At 38.7% G+C, this 15,556-nt stretch overlaps 1 protein-coding gene and 1 pseudogene across 1 annotated transcript in view; one reads left to right on the top strand and one right to left on the bottom strand.

Moving 5' to 3' along the window:
• The window catches only part of LOC102500137 (rho guanine nucleotide exchange factor 9-like), a 107,944-nt gene that overhangs the window by 34,781 nt on the left and 57,607 nt on the right, over nt 1-15,556 (bottom strand). Inside the window, exon 5 of the mRNA XM_006163791.1 lies at nt 13,144-13,387. Coding sequence (XP_006163853.1) covers nt 13,144-13,387 — 244 coding nt within the window. The remainder of the gene's footprint in view (nt 1-13,143; nt 13,388-15,556) is intronic.
• On the top strand, nt 8,896-11,447 carry LOC102499298 (serine/arginine repetitive matrix protein 1-like; annotated as a pseudogene).

The raw sequence follows: 15,556 nt of genomic DNA, 5'->3' as shown, positions 1-15,556 counted from the left end.
CAGGGACATCGCTGCTCCCTCACCTCACCTGCAGACCCCCAGCCCAAGCGCCCACCTCCTAGCCAGTCCTGTCCTCAGCAGCAGGCCACAGACCAAGCGGCAGGCCTTTGGCCAGTCAGGGATTCTGAGGCAGGGACATCGCTGCTCCCTCACCTCACCTGCAGACCCCCAGCCCAAGCGCCCACCTCCTAGCCAGTCCTGTCTTCAGCAGCAGGCCACAGACCAAGCAGCAGGCCTTTGACCAGCCAGGGATCCTGAGGCAAGGACATCGCTGCTCCCTTACCTCACCTGCAGCCCAAGCCCTAGCCTGTCCTGTCCCCAGCAGTAGGCCACAGACCAAGTGGCAGGCCTTTGGCCAGCCAGGAATTCTGAGGCAGAAACATCACTGCTCCCTCACCTCACCTGCAGACCCCCAGGCCAAGTGCCCAACCCCTATCCTGTCCTGTCCCCAGCAGCAGGCCACAGACCAAGCGGCAGGCCTTTGGCCAGTCAGGGATTCTGAGGCAGGGACATTGCTGCTCCCTCACCTCACCTGCAGACACCCAGCCCAAGCGCCCACCCCCTAGGTATTTGGCTAGTATTTTTCTGCTTTTTATTTGTCAGCTTCTTTATTCTCTTGTTAATTTCCAGGTCTTCCTCCAACCACAGCCTGTCCTGACCCCAGCAGAAGGCCACAGACCATGGGGCAGGCCTTTGGCGAAATCACTAATGTGTGGCGTGCAAATTTTCTTTATTTCTCTGTGTGTTTTGTTTTTTTTTCTTGTGTTGTTTCACCTAATACCCTCTCTTCTTCATCTTTCACCCTGCCAGAAGGACTAGACAGGTCTATAATCAGATATCTGAAATCCTCTAGTAATAAAACTTTCTCTGGGATCTTTCTTTGTACTGATGCACCAGTGAAAAAGGAGATATTGCTTTTCAGACACCTCAGTAGAGTACCCCTCTTGATACCACACTGGTAAAAACAATAAAAGACAGACTGCGGCAAACAATAATTTGCAGCAAAAGGGAAAGTCACTTACTCCTAGTCGGAAAAACATTCCCACAAGACGTATTCAAAGTGAATACATCTTCCAATGGCTAGAAGTAGAAGAAGAGACTTCGGAATGAATAAACAAGGAAATACATCTCCATCAATGGTACAGAATAACTCCCTTCCATCTTTTGTGCTAATGGATGATGTCACCAAAATGTCAGACAAAGAATTACAAACATTTATGGTGAAAAATTTTTTTGAGTTGGAAAAGAAAAGAGACAATGAACTACAGGTGATGAGAAAGTCATTCCAAGATATGAAAGAAGAAACACACACTCTGAGAAAGAATCAGATGGAGCTATTAGAGATAAAGTCTGGAAAACAGGAAACCAAAAACTCCCTTTAAAGTATTAAAAGTCGAATAGATCATGCTGAAGATCAAATCTCTGATGTAGAAGATAAAACCTCTGACCTAGAAAGAACCACCAAAAAGATAGAGAAAATAAAAAGCCATGAGGATAATATACGAGAAATACTAGATTTCACAATACGCCCAAATATCAGAATAATTGGCATCCCAGAAGGTGAAGAAAATTTATTCCATGGAATCCTGGAAGAAAATTTCCAGGCATGGAAAATTTATTCCATGAAACCCTGGAAGAAAATTTCCAAGTCTAGAGAGGCACTCAAGTATCAAGACCCAAGAAATACAAAGGACCCCAGTTGGAATCAACCCCGGAAGATCTTCCCTGAGGCACATCTTAGCCAGACTATACAAGACCACTGATAAAGACATGATACCAAAACTGGCAAGAGAGAAACGAGAAGTGACATACAAAGGTCATCCCATCAGACTAACTCCGGATCTCTCAAAGGAAACAATGCAAGGAAGGAAAGAATGGGAAGATGTATAGAAAGTGCTAAGAGAAAAACAATTTCAACCAAGATTATTGTATCCTGCAAGACTATCCTTCATATGGGGAAAAAAAAAAAAAGATAAAAACATTCTCAGATAAACAAAACCTAAAAGAATTTACCAACTCCAGACCAACTCTTCAAGAAGTTGTGAAGAGACCTATACCAGGAAAACTAATGTCAGACAGATATAAGAGAAGAAAAAAAAAGAAAGAAAATGGCTCACTTAATGATAGGAACAAGTCCAGAAATATTGATAATAATGTTGAACATTAATGAATTAGATTCTCTGATCAAGAGACAGACTGGCCGAGTGGATTGAAAAAAGAAAAAATCAGAAATCCTCTACTTGTTGAAACACACCTATGGATAAAGACATACATAGACTGAAAGTGAAGGACTAGAAAAAGATATTCCATGCAAACAGAAATCAAAACAGGGCTGGAGTTATGAAACTGATTTCAGACAAAATAGGCTTAGACAAAAACTGTAAAAAGAGACAAAGAAGGGCATTAAATAGTAGAAAATGCACTACTTCATCAAGAAGACATAATGCTTATAAATACCTATGCGCCCAACTCAGGAGCACCTAAATATGTGAAGGAAATACTGCTAGAGCTAAAACGAGAGATAGAGTGCAACACTATAACTGTTAGGGATCGCAATGCCCTATTATCTCCTTTAGACAGATCTTCTAGACCAAAAAATAAGCAGAGAGATACAAGACCTAAACGATACTGTAAATCAAATGGGCTTGAGAGACATCTATAGTACTTTCTACCCTAAGACCACAAAATATACATTTCTCGCACTCTGGCATGGAATCTTTTCAAAGATTGACCATGTGATAGGATACAAAGCAAGCCTTTACAGATTCAAAGGCATAGAAACTATATCCAGCATCTTCTCTGACCATAATGGAATTAAAGTTGATATTAAATTCAGGAAAAATCCTTGAAAATACACAAATACATGGAAACTAAACAACCTACTTCTGAATGACTTCTCAACTAGCAAAGAAATTAAGTCTGAAATCAGATGTCAGCCCTTGATCTTAGACTTTCCAGTCCCAGAACTGTTAGCCAATAATTTTGTTTGTTATAAATTACTCAGTCTTTGGTATTTTGTTATAGCAGCACAAAATTGACTAAGATATGTTTTTCACAGATCATACTCTAATTTTTTTTTTGAGAGAGAGCAATTTTTGCTATAGGGTGCATGCACTTGCCAGAGAGACAGAGAGACAGAAAGCAAGAAACTACTCCACCAGGGATGGCCACACACAATCCTTTCTCCTCCATTCTCCTCTTCAGATTTTTGGAACACATGGCACATGTACTCAGCTTGAGTTTTAAGCCTGTGAGACCAGGACTTGAACTCTGATCAGTCTTGTGGGAGTCCAGTGTCTTAACCACTTTGCTGCCTGCTGACCCAAACTTTTAATTTCTTAAAAGATTTTATATAATGAAATTATTTCATTGTAATAATATCATAAAAATGTTTTCAGCTTAAATGACTTTCATATCTGTTCCACTTCATCTTAGAGCTTGTCATTGCATGGAATTTCCTTGTTTCCCATATTGTGCTCCTTCTAGTTCTCTGATTGTCACTATTATCACATTTTTAAAAATTATTTATTTATTTTTATTATCATCATAATCTTGTTTATATTACATTGGATTGCATATAACGTTACAGTGTATTACATTGCTTTTACAAAAGGGAACGCCATGAATGTCAGTCAATACAGAGACATTCATCTCCCCGCTTCAACATTCAACATATGTTCATTGTTTTTCCCAATCATTATTATTATTATTCCAATTATTTTTTAAACAGTCAATCACTATTTCTCATTTTGCTTGTAAAAAGACATCATCCATCATGAAATACTTCTCAGACCCATCCAGTTGGGAATACTATACATGTCATCATCAAACAGATAATAATCCATATCCATTTCCCGCTAACATCCTGCCTCTCTATTTGTTCTCTTGCTATCTTTCTCTATCCTCTTCTCTTTACCCCTCATTCCACACTGTCTTATTCTCTTTAAGTCCTTTCACTGCTTTTATGTCCTCTAATATTTTGCTCTCTACCATAATGTGCGGATAGTCGGTATATATTAAGTGCATACATACAATATCTTTCTTTCATAGCCTGGCTTACTTCACTCAGCAATAGATCTTTCATATCTGACCACTTTCTATCAAATGCCAGGGTCTTGTTATTTTTTATGGCTGAGTAGTATTCTATAGAGTATATATGCCACACTTTTCCAATCCATTCATCAGTTTATGGACATTTAGGTTGGTTCCATGACTTGACAATTGTGTATAATACTGCAATAAACATTGATGTGCAAGCACTTTTCTGACTGACTGTTCTCCTGTCCTTTGGGTAGATACCCAGAAGTGGTATTGCCTGATCAAATAGTAGTTCTATTTTTAGATTTTTGAGGAACCTCCATATTGTTCTCCATAGTGGTTGAACCAGTTTACATTCCCACCAACAGCATAGGAGAGTTCCCTTTTCACCACATCCCCTCCAACACTTATCACTTTTTATATTCTTAATCTTTGCCATTCTGACAGTGGTTTTCTCCAGAGTGAGTTCAGGGGCGAACTTTTTAATTACCTCTTTATTGCTCATCTGCATTTTCTAACTTTCGAATCAACAGAGGAAAACATATCTTTTTATAACAAAAAGGTTTTTAAAAATGAGTACCCAAGGGACCAGAAGTTGGTATAGGGAAAGACTTCTTACATAAGACCCCCATAGCACAGTCGATAATCCCCAAAATAGACAAGTGGGATTATATCAGACTAAGAAGTTTCTGCATGGCAAAAGACACAGTAATTAGTGTGAATCTACAGCCCTCAGAGTGGGAAAATATTTTTTGTAAACTATGCATCTGATAAGGGATTGATAATCAGAATACATAAGGAACCAAAGAAGCTGTTTGGAAAAAAGATGATGAACCTTATTAAAAGATGGGAGAAGGAGTCGAAAAAAACACTCACTAAAGATGACATGAATAGCCAGAAGGCATATGAAAAAATTCTCAACATCCCTCATCGTAAGGGAAATGCAGATCAAAACAACAGTGAGATACCACCTAACCGCACTCAGAATAGCTAATATTAAAAAAAAAAAACAATAAATGATAAGTGTTGGTGGGGGTGTGGTGAAAGGGGAACTCTCTTAGACTGCTGGTGGGAATGTAAATTATTTCAACCACTGCGGAGAACAATCTGGAGATTCTACAAAAATCTACAAATAGATCTGCCATATGATCCAGCAATCCCATTTCTTGGCATCTACCCAAAGGACAGAAGAATTCCTCATTGGAAAAGTGCTTGTACATCGATGTTCATTGCAGCACTTTTCACAATTGCTAAGACATGGAACCAACCCAAATGTCCCCGTACGGCTGGAGGGATTGAAAAACTGTGGCACATATACTCTATGGAATACTATTCAGCCACTAAGAACAACAAAACCCTGGCTTTTGACAGAAAGTGGAAGGATATGGAAGATTTACTGCTGAGTGAAGCAAGCCAGGCTATGAAGGAGAAACACTGTATGTCCCCACTTAATATATACCGAGTGTCTGCACTCTATCATTGAAACAGACGGGCTATAGGATGTACAAACACAAGAGATAGATGTGAATGCCACATGTGGTGTGTGTGGAGGAGTGAGGCCTGGGGAAATACATTTGGAGGACGGATACAAAGACAGCATTGTTGAGACAGGGAGGTAGTGTTGTTATATTTTGATCAACTGGACCAGGGAGAAATGTTCACATATTGAAATGATCACCTTGTAAGCTAAATAATACGATTGAATGTATTTAAAAAATGTAAATAAAAATAAAAGAAAAAAAAACAAAAATGATACACCACGAGTGAGTCTTATTAAGAAGAGCGAAAGAAACCAGGTGAATCAGATCTGCAATAAAGCAGGCAATATAACAACAAAGTAGAAATACAAAATATCATTAGAGGATACTATGAAGATCTATATGCCAAGAAACATGACAATCTGAATGAGATGGACAAATTCCTGGATACATATAATCTACCAACATGGAGCCAGGTGGATATAGAAAGTCCAAATAGGCCCATAACAAACCAGGAGATTGAATCAGTAATAAATAACCTCCAAAAAAAGAACAGCCCTGGCCTTGATGGCTTCACCACTGAATTGTATAAAACTTTCAAAGAAAAAGTAACCTCCATTCTGCTCGAATTATTTCTAAAGATCCAAAAGGGTGAATCTCTCCCTAATTCATTTTATGAAGCCTCTATCCTTAAAAAAGATAAGGACAGGGCAAGGAAGGAAAAGTATAGACCAATATCTCTGATGAATATAGATGCAAACATTCTCAACAAGATACTAGCAAATCGTATCCACCAACATATAAAAAAGATTATACATCATGATCAGGTTGGCTTTATTCCAGGAATGCAAGGTTGGTTCAACATATGCAAAACACCATATTAACAGGATGAAATATAAAAACCACATGGTCATATCAATTGATGCAGAAAAAGCATTTGATAAAATACAACATCCCTTCATGATCAAGAGACTAAGCAATATCAACATGGAAGGATCATTACTCAACACAATAAGAGCTATGTATGAAACACCCATTGTGGACATCATCCTCGATGGAGAAAAGCTGAAACTTTTCCACTAAAAACGTGTACAAGACAAAGATGTCCATTTTCTCCACTCCTTTTAATATAGTACTGGAAGTCCTCACTAATGCAATCAGAAAAGAGAAAAAAATATAAGGCATTCAAATAGAAAAAGAAGAGGTGAAACTCTGTCTATTTGCAGATGACATGATTGTATGCATAGAAGACACAATGTTTTTCCATGAAAAAATTTCTGGAGGTAATACATGAATACAGTAAAGTTGCAGGATACAAAATCGACGTACAGAAATCTATAGCATTTCTCTATACAAACAAAAGGCAAACTGAGATAGAACTGAAAAATGTTTTTCCATTTACCATAGCCACAAGTTAGTCTACATATTTAATGCAATGTCAATCAAAGTACAAGACACATTCTTCACAGATCTAGAAAAGACAATCATAAAATTTTTCTGGAATCATAAAAAAACCTGTATTTACAAAGCAATTCATCACAACAAGAATGTAGTAGGTGGTATCTCATTCCCTGGCCCAAAAATATACTATAAAGTTGTGGTAATCAAAACAGCATGGTTCTGGCACAGAAACAGACATGTAGAACAATGTAACAGAATAGAGTCCCCAGAAACTAATTCTCAAGCATACAGTCAACTGATTTTTGACAAGGGATGCAGTCAATCCAGTGGGAATAGGAAAACCTCTTCAGCAAATGGTGCTGGAAAAATTAGATTTCCACTTTCAGAGAGATGCATCTGAACCCCCTACCTCTTACCTTTGACAAAAATCAAGTCAAGGTAGATCAAAGGTCTAAATCTTAGACCTCAAACTATAAAACTGCTCCTGGAATACACCGGGGAAACTCTGGGCGACATTGGCGTAGGCAAAGACTTCTTAAATAAGACCCCAAAGCACAGTTGATAATCCCAAAATTAGACATGTGGGATTACATCAGACTAAGAAATTTCTCCATGGCAAAAGATGCAGTAATTAGTGTGAGTCGACCACCCTCAGAATGGGAAAATATTTTTGTAAATTATTTGTCAGATAAGGGACCAAATACCTTGTGTACCAGAGTACAGAAGGAACTCAAGCAGCTCTTCTGAAAAAAGATGATCAACCCTATTAAAATATGGGAGGAGTTGAAAAAAACACTCTCTAAGGATGACATATGAATAGCCAAAAGGCATATAAAAAAATGCTCAACATCCGTCATTGTAAGGGAAATGCAGATCAAAACAACAATGTGATACCATTTAACCCCAGCCAGAATGATTAAGATTTAAAAAAAAAATGATAAATTCTGTGGGATGTGGTGAAAGGGAAACTCTCTTACATTGCTGGTGGGAATGTAAATTGGTCCAGTCACTGTGTAGAACACTTTGGAGATTCCTCAAAAATCTACAAATAGAACTACCATATGATCCAGCAACCCCACTCCTTGGTATCTATACAAAGAACAAAAGAATTCTTATTTGGAAAAATGCTTGCATGTCGATGTTTATTGAGGCACTATTCACAATTGCTTAGACATGTAACCAACCCATATGGCCACCAACAGATGAATGGATTGAAAAACTGTGGCACATATAGTCTATGGAATACTACTGAGCTGAAAACAACAACAACAACAAAAACCAACGAAAACACCTGGCTTTTGACAGAAAGTGGAAAAATATGGAAGATTTACTTCTGAGTGAAGCAAACCAGGCTATGAAGGAGAGACCATGTGTGTCCCCACTTAATATATACCGAGTGTCCACACTCTATGACTGAAACTGTTTGACTAAAGGATATAGAAACACAGTAAATGGATGCAAATACCATATATAGTGTGTGTGAAAGAGTATGGTCTGAGGAAAGACATTTAGAAGAAAAATAGAGAGCAAAGCATTAATGAGACGAAGAAATGTGGTATTATCTGTTGAAGACATTTTATAGTTTTATCAACTGGACTAGTGAGAAAGGTTCACATGTTGAAATATTCACTTTGTAAGCTAAATAATATGACCGACTGTGTAAAAGAAAATGAAATTTCAAAATGTAAATGAAAAAATTAAAAAGTTTAAAAAGTAAAAATAAAAATTTTGGATCTCTGAGCAAGGTAGCAATATGTGGAGTTCTTCTGTGGAACAAGTGCAGAGCCGAATATTAGGTTCAGCAACAAACAGAAGAAACTACTGAAGCAGCTGAAATTTGCAGAATTCCTAGAAAAATGTGTACATTAGCAAAGTAAATTTGGTGGTTATAAAGCCTTGGATAACAAAACGAGTAACAGAAATCCTTGGTTTTGAAGATGTTGTGATTGAGTTTGTATTCAACCAGCTGGAAGTTAAGAATATAGACTCCAAAATGACACAAATCAACCTGATTGGGTTTTTGAGTGAAAAAAAAAAAGCTAGAGAATTTATGGGAGAACTATGGCCCCTGTTGCTAAGTGCACAAGAAAACATCACTGGAATCCCTTCAGCTTTCCTAGAACCGAAGAAAGCAGAAATAAAACAGGCAGGTTGAAAAAGAAAAACTGACACCTATGAAAAAGCAAGATGAAGACAAAGATAAGAGGAGCAAAGAAGAAAAAGAAAGCAGTAGAGCAAAAGGGGAGTGGTCTTGAAGCCCAAGACGATGGAAATCCAGATCTCTATCCCCTAGAACACGATCTTCCCCTCTCAGGAGAAAGAGAGAAAGTGCATTCTCAAGTTTCCTATCACAGAATCAAGAGCCAGAGTCCTTCCCCCAGCTCCGAAAAAGAAGGAAAAAAAAAAAACAAAAAAAAAAACAAAAAAAAAAACAAAAAAAATAACCTCTCTAGAACCTTCAGTGAAAGTACAAGAACATTCAGTACAAGAAGTCACTTCTACTAGTGACATTTTTAAAGTTCCCAAGCCTGAACCTGTACCAGAGCCTAAAGATCCTTTCCCATACAAAAAAAAAAAAAAAAAAAAAAATCCAAAAAGGAAAGGAAAAAGACTCAACCAAGATCTTGATCATGTTCCAAGTCAATATCCTGGACATGATTTCACTCTCTTTCTCACATTTGACCTATATGGTGCCACAGATTTTGATCAACATCATACTCGCCCCAAAGTTGGCCAAGCTCAAGAAGGCAGCCATTTCCTTGAAGAAGAATACCAACATGAATTGTCTCCTCCACCAAGGCACAGGAGGAGTAGATCTTCATAAGACATATGGCAGTGCTCATCAGCATCTTTGTCTGGAAGTAGCTCATTATCCTCTTCATCTCATTCCCAGTCACCACCAAAGAAGCCTCCCAAGAGGACATCCAGTTTCCCTCAAAAGACTCATAGGTTATCTCTTTCAGCAGATCCCCCAAGGCGAAGGCACAGGCCATTACCTCCAGCAACTCCACCACCAAAAACTCATCCCCTCAGCTGTCAAACCATATAACAAAAAGTCATGATTCTGTGTCTCCAGGGAGAACTTCAGGTAAAGTGACAAATTAGAAAGGTACTGAGAAAAGAGAGACACCTTCACCAGAATCAAAGCCTAGAAAAGTAGAGTTATCTGAATCGGAAGAAAATAAAGGTGGCAAAATGGATGTAGCAGATTCTGTGCAGCAGAGACACCAGTATAGAAAACAAAACCAGCAGTCTTCATCTGACTGTGGTTCCTCATCCTCTTCAGAAGATGAGCAATCCAAGAAGTCCTGTGTGAAGAATGGTGAGGTAGGAGGGCGGCAGCAACATTTCTCTTCCTGGTGTGCCTCTCCATCACCATGAAAGCACCAAAAAGAGACCTCCCCTTGGATGCAGGTGGGAAAGTGAAGGCAATCTCCAGTGACCAAGAGTGGTAGACAGAGGAGAAGTCCCTCCCCACCACTCATCAAAAGGCAGTGCTCTCCTTCTCCTGCTGCTTCTCCTCTTCAACAGCCCAGGTCTCCCACCCCACCATCATGAAAAAGGACTTGTCCTCCTTGTTGATGCTCACCAATCCCAAGAATATACTCTCCTCCAATACAGAGGAGATACTTTCCTTCTCCACCTCCAAAGAGAAGAGCAGCTTCTCGCCTTAAACAAAAAGCATCACCATTTCCACCACCAAAGTGTCAGGTCTCCCATTCTCCACCTCCCAAACCAAGAAGCTCCCCAATAGCCAAGAGATGTTCACCTTCTCATTAAAGCATAGGAAAGGGTCTTCCCCGAGTTGCTCTACCTGGGAGGCCTGGTCGCCACAACCAAATAAATGACACTTGCCCTCTCTGCAGCCTTGAGCTCCTCAGACCACCTGAAGTCCTCCACCCATATGAGAAGAGCATCATCATCACCCCAAAGAAGGGAGTCCCCATCACCAAGCACTAGGCACATTAGGAGAGTTTCCAGGACTCCAGAACCTAAAAAGACAAAATCTGTCAAAAAAAAAAAAAAAAAAAAAAGAACCTGCATCACCAAGTCCAGAGTCTATAAGGAGAGTTTCATCCTCCAGATCTGTCTCTGGATCTCCCAAGCCAGCAGCTTAAAGGCTTACAGCACCTCCATACCCTGTCCAGTTTCAGTCACCTTCTACAAATTGGTCACCACCTGTACCAATCAAAAAGGCTAAAAACCCAACACCAAACACATCACCGGCAAGGAATTCAGATCAAGAAGAAGATGGAAAGAAAAAGAAGAAAAAGAACAAGAAACATAAAATGGATAAAAAGTACAAGAAGCACAAAAAAACACAAGAAGAAAAAGGTTGTGGCTGCAGCGTCTGCAACTCCCGTGGCCCCTGCAGCCACAGCTGCCACTACAATCACTTCTGCCCAGGAAGAACCAGAGGTAGTGTCAATGCCCAAGAAGGAGACTGAAAGTGAAGCTGAAGATAACCTTGATGATTTAGAAAAGCACCTGTGATCAATGCAGAAGCCGCAAGTATCCATACAGTCTTAGGTGAAAATGTTTGCTGCGATGTAAATTTTATTTGGTTTGTACATGATTCCACCTCAAAGCTGCTGAAATTATGTTTGTGCTTTAGGTTATAACATTTGTTGTAATAATTGCTAGGTTGAAGTTTACCATGTAAAAAAAGAAAACGGCATGGATTTACATTGCAAAAGGTGTCCACGGTGTATTAGTGACAATCTTTCATTGACAGCTGACATAAATTTATTGAGTGGAATGTTTTGTTCCAAAAAATATCCCTTTTTCAGAAAAAGGGGGTTTAAATATTGTTGGCATTCTTGTGGTTTCTTTAAATGCCATTGGTTGTTTCCAGAGGTTTTTGTTCTTTTTTCCTTTTTCTCATTTTTGTCTTAGCACCCATTTAAGTTATATTTCCAACCTAATATGGTTTGTGAGCTTGCCCAGAAAGAAGACCGCTGTTAACTACTACAAAAAATATAAATTAATTTTTGATGCCAAAATAATTCATGTTGCCTATGGAGTCTCTGCTGAGATGAATAAGGAGTCAAGCTCTAAAATGAGACAGAAAAGGAAAGTATGTTGTTTGCTAGGACACTGTGAGATTATATTGACGTGTAACAAGTTGATTTGTAACACTGGAAATTCACTCTATTCTGTTCTGGGATTTTTTTTTTGAGGGGTGGGATTTATTATTATTATTACTTGTTAAAGCACTTAACAAACTCCTAGAAAGGATCCTCCAGTTACATAAAATTTTGTTCAATGAAATGTCATGGCTCCATTCATATTCTTGTCTTTATCTTCCAATTGGTATATACAATTTTCAGAGCTCTTATATTTAGAAGGCTGGAAGGGCCCAGATTTTGAAATACAGTGTCTTGGTTTCACTGTTTTTGTGGGTTTGTGCACATGCGCGCGTGTGTGCATGTGTGTGTTCTTTTAAACTAAAGCTATATAAAGCTTCTGGATTAGACAGAATAAATTTCTAAATTAAAAAATATTAAATTCTCAGAATTCTTTGCTCCAGAGACCACTACTACTAGCAATTCAGCTGCCTTAACACATGAGGCCTAATTAGCCTAACACATGTTCAGAATGTATTTTCATTGGTGAAATCAATGTTATTCAAAGAAATATACTAGCCAGAAATATCTTAAAGGTACTTTAGCCTTCATAAGAACTGGGTATAAGAATCTAATAAGCCCTACATTCTATAATCTTCAGAAAGGGGCCTAAACCTCATTAGAGAAAGTAAATCCTATGTCTTGGCCCTTGTACATGAATTGTGTTGCCAGATTCTGACTAAAACATGAGCTGAACCATCACTATAATACTGCCAAATCTATACTGACTACCCCTTTCACAGAAGATGTTATCATGTACCCAAGTATCCAAGAGCTGGGAATTCATGGAAAACAGGCTGTATGACTGTTATACATATATTGGGAGAATTGAGGTTGAGGTTAGTCTCCAGGATAATATTATTATTCTGTTAACGAGACAGTAGGGAAGCTACCTACCTTCAATTAATGAAAGCTACCGATATCTGCCAATAATAACTTAATAATTGGGAACCACCAGAGTGGCTTAGGTGAGTTTGCAATAGATATTTTCTCTGTATATTTCCTGAGTCTAGTAAAATGAAAACCAATAGAACAGAAACAATAGAAACAAATAGAAACCTTCATAGCCATAGTCTTCTTTCTTCTCTCAGGTCACTTACCAATTTTTTCATCTTCCTGTACCATTTTCCTTTCTTCTCTGAAAGCCCTGAGCCAGCGTATTTTCTCTTCCAACTTCTTGGCAAAGAACAGATGTATCTCTTCAGTCTCCTTGTTGTGAAGTTTAAAGGCATTCTTCATACTGACATTGAAGTCATCATCTCTGCCATCTTCAATGTCAATCACCTCATATTTATCCATGTCAATGCGGCCTTTGTAATATAGGATATCTCTCCGGATTAGATCCTAGGTAAGAAGGAAGAGAAGTTTTTTTTTTTCTCAGAAGTATGTTCAGAGTAGGTATCAAGAGAGTTGGCACATGGGCATGACTAGGCATTAACACTATTATTATTTTGAAGTACCAGAGGGGCTGAGTTTGGTCTACACTTGTTCCGATTAGGTTAGCATTCTGATATTGACAGGTTGGCTAAGTAGATGTTCTTAGATGAAACCTCTATTCCACATCAGAAGACTGTCTGAGAGTTTTTCAAAACTTTTAATGGGAAGTAGTAACCAGTAAGCTATACAAGCACTGACAGCAGTGCTTCCAAAATCTTAACAAACCTACCAGGGGCATAAAATGAACTGGCTAGCTACCTAGTGTGAGCTCAGGAATCTAAGAAGGCCACTAAGACTAGGTATCAAAGTGGATATGAGTAGTAAGAGTAACTAGTTGGCCATCAACTCCTGTCTTGGAAGAATTACCTGGGAAGGTTCTAACCCTCTAGAGATTTTTAGACAAGGCCTAGTCTGGCAGGAGGAATGACATTAGAGTGAATAAAGTATCATGTATTAATATAGATGAATCTTAATAAGCTTACTGTGTAAGAAAAGAAAAAGCTGTCATTAGATAAAACAGTTTTATGGCCAAACCCCTGGCCTAATGGACACTGATACAGTGACATTTTCTTTAGTCTCCTTCTTACTTTCTTCCCACTTATTTGGACCTCTCTTCCTCTTCCTCCGCCTTCCCAGATGGTCTAGATAGGTCTAGAATCACAGTTCTGAAATATTCTAGTATTGTAAGACTCTCTAGGATCCTCCCTTTTACCACCTCCGAAAAAGGAGATACTGCTCTTTGGACACCTGATTAGAATACTACTAGTAGGACCACATTGCTAAACACAACAGAAGAGAGTCTTCAGCAGTCTTCAGTCCACAGCAAAAGGGAAACACACTTGCTCTTAGTCAAACAAACATTTCTCTAAAAGCTATTCCAAAGTGAATACATCTTCCAATGGCTAGAAGTAGAAGAAGAGCCTCAGGTCTGAATAAAACAGGAAATATGTCTCCATAAATAGAACATAGTGAATGCCTTCCATTTCTCGAAAAAACAGAGGATGTTACCAAAATGTCTGAGAAAGAATTTAGAACATTCATGGTGGCCAAATTCTATGAGATGGAACAGAAAACAGACAACGAACTAGAGGAGATTAGGAAGTCCATGCACAATATGAAAGAAGAAATGGACACACTAAGAAAGAATCAGATGGAACTATTAGAGAAGAAGCCTGTAATACAGGAAATCAAAAACTCTCAAAAAAGTATTAAAAGTCGATTAGACCATGCTGAAGATCGAATTTCTAACGTAGAAGATAAAACTTCTTTCTTTTTTTTTGGAGAGGTTTTTGCTATAGGGCGCGTGCTCTCACCAGATAGAGAGAGAGGCAGAGAGACAGAAAGTAAGAAATCACTGCCCAGGGGGGATGGCCATGCCACAATCCCCTCTCCTCCATTCTCCTCTTGGGATCTTGGGCACGCATGCACACGTGTCCGGCATGAGTTTTAAGCCACCGGTTCCGGGACGCAAACCATGGTCGACTACATGGGAGTCCAGCGACATAGCCATTACGCTAACTGTTGGTCCTGGAAGATGAAACTTCTAACCGAGAGAAAACCACCAAAAAGATCGAGAAATAACAAAGACAAACAAGAAGATAATATATAAGAAATACTAGATTCCATTAGACACTCTAACATTTGAATAATCAGTATCCACAAACATGAAGAAACTAATAAGAGCATGGAAAATCTATTCCATGAATCCTGAAAGAAAATTTCCCAAGTCTAGAGAGGCACTCAAACATCCAGACTCAAAAAATACAAAGGATCCCAAAAAGAATAAACCCAAGAAGATCTACCCCAAGGCACATCTTAGCCAGACTCACAAAGATCACACATAAAGAGAAGATACTAAAATTGGCAAGAGAGAAAGGACAAGTGACTTACCAAGGGCACCCCATCAGGCTAACACCAGACTTCTGCATGGAAACAATGCAGGCAAGGAAATAATGAGAAGATGTATTCAAAGTGTTAAGAGAAAAACAATTTCAACCAAGATTATTATATCCTGCAAGATTATCCTTCATGTGGAAGAAAAGCTTAAAATCTTCTCAGAGAAATAAAACCTGAAAA

Source organism: Tupaia chinensis, unplaced genomic scaffold (genome assembly GCF_000334495.1).
Source record: "Tupaia chinensis unplaced genomic scaffold, TupChi_1.0 Scaffold143099_1, whole genome shotgun sequence".
NCBI classification, from domain to species: Eukaryota; Metazoa; Chordata; class Mammalia; order Scandentia; family Tupaiidae; genus Tupaia; species Tupaia belangeri.
The sequence above is the reverse complement of the archived record's forward strand: the minus strand, read 5'-3'. Positions and strand labels throughout refer to the sequence as shown.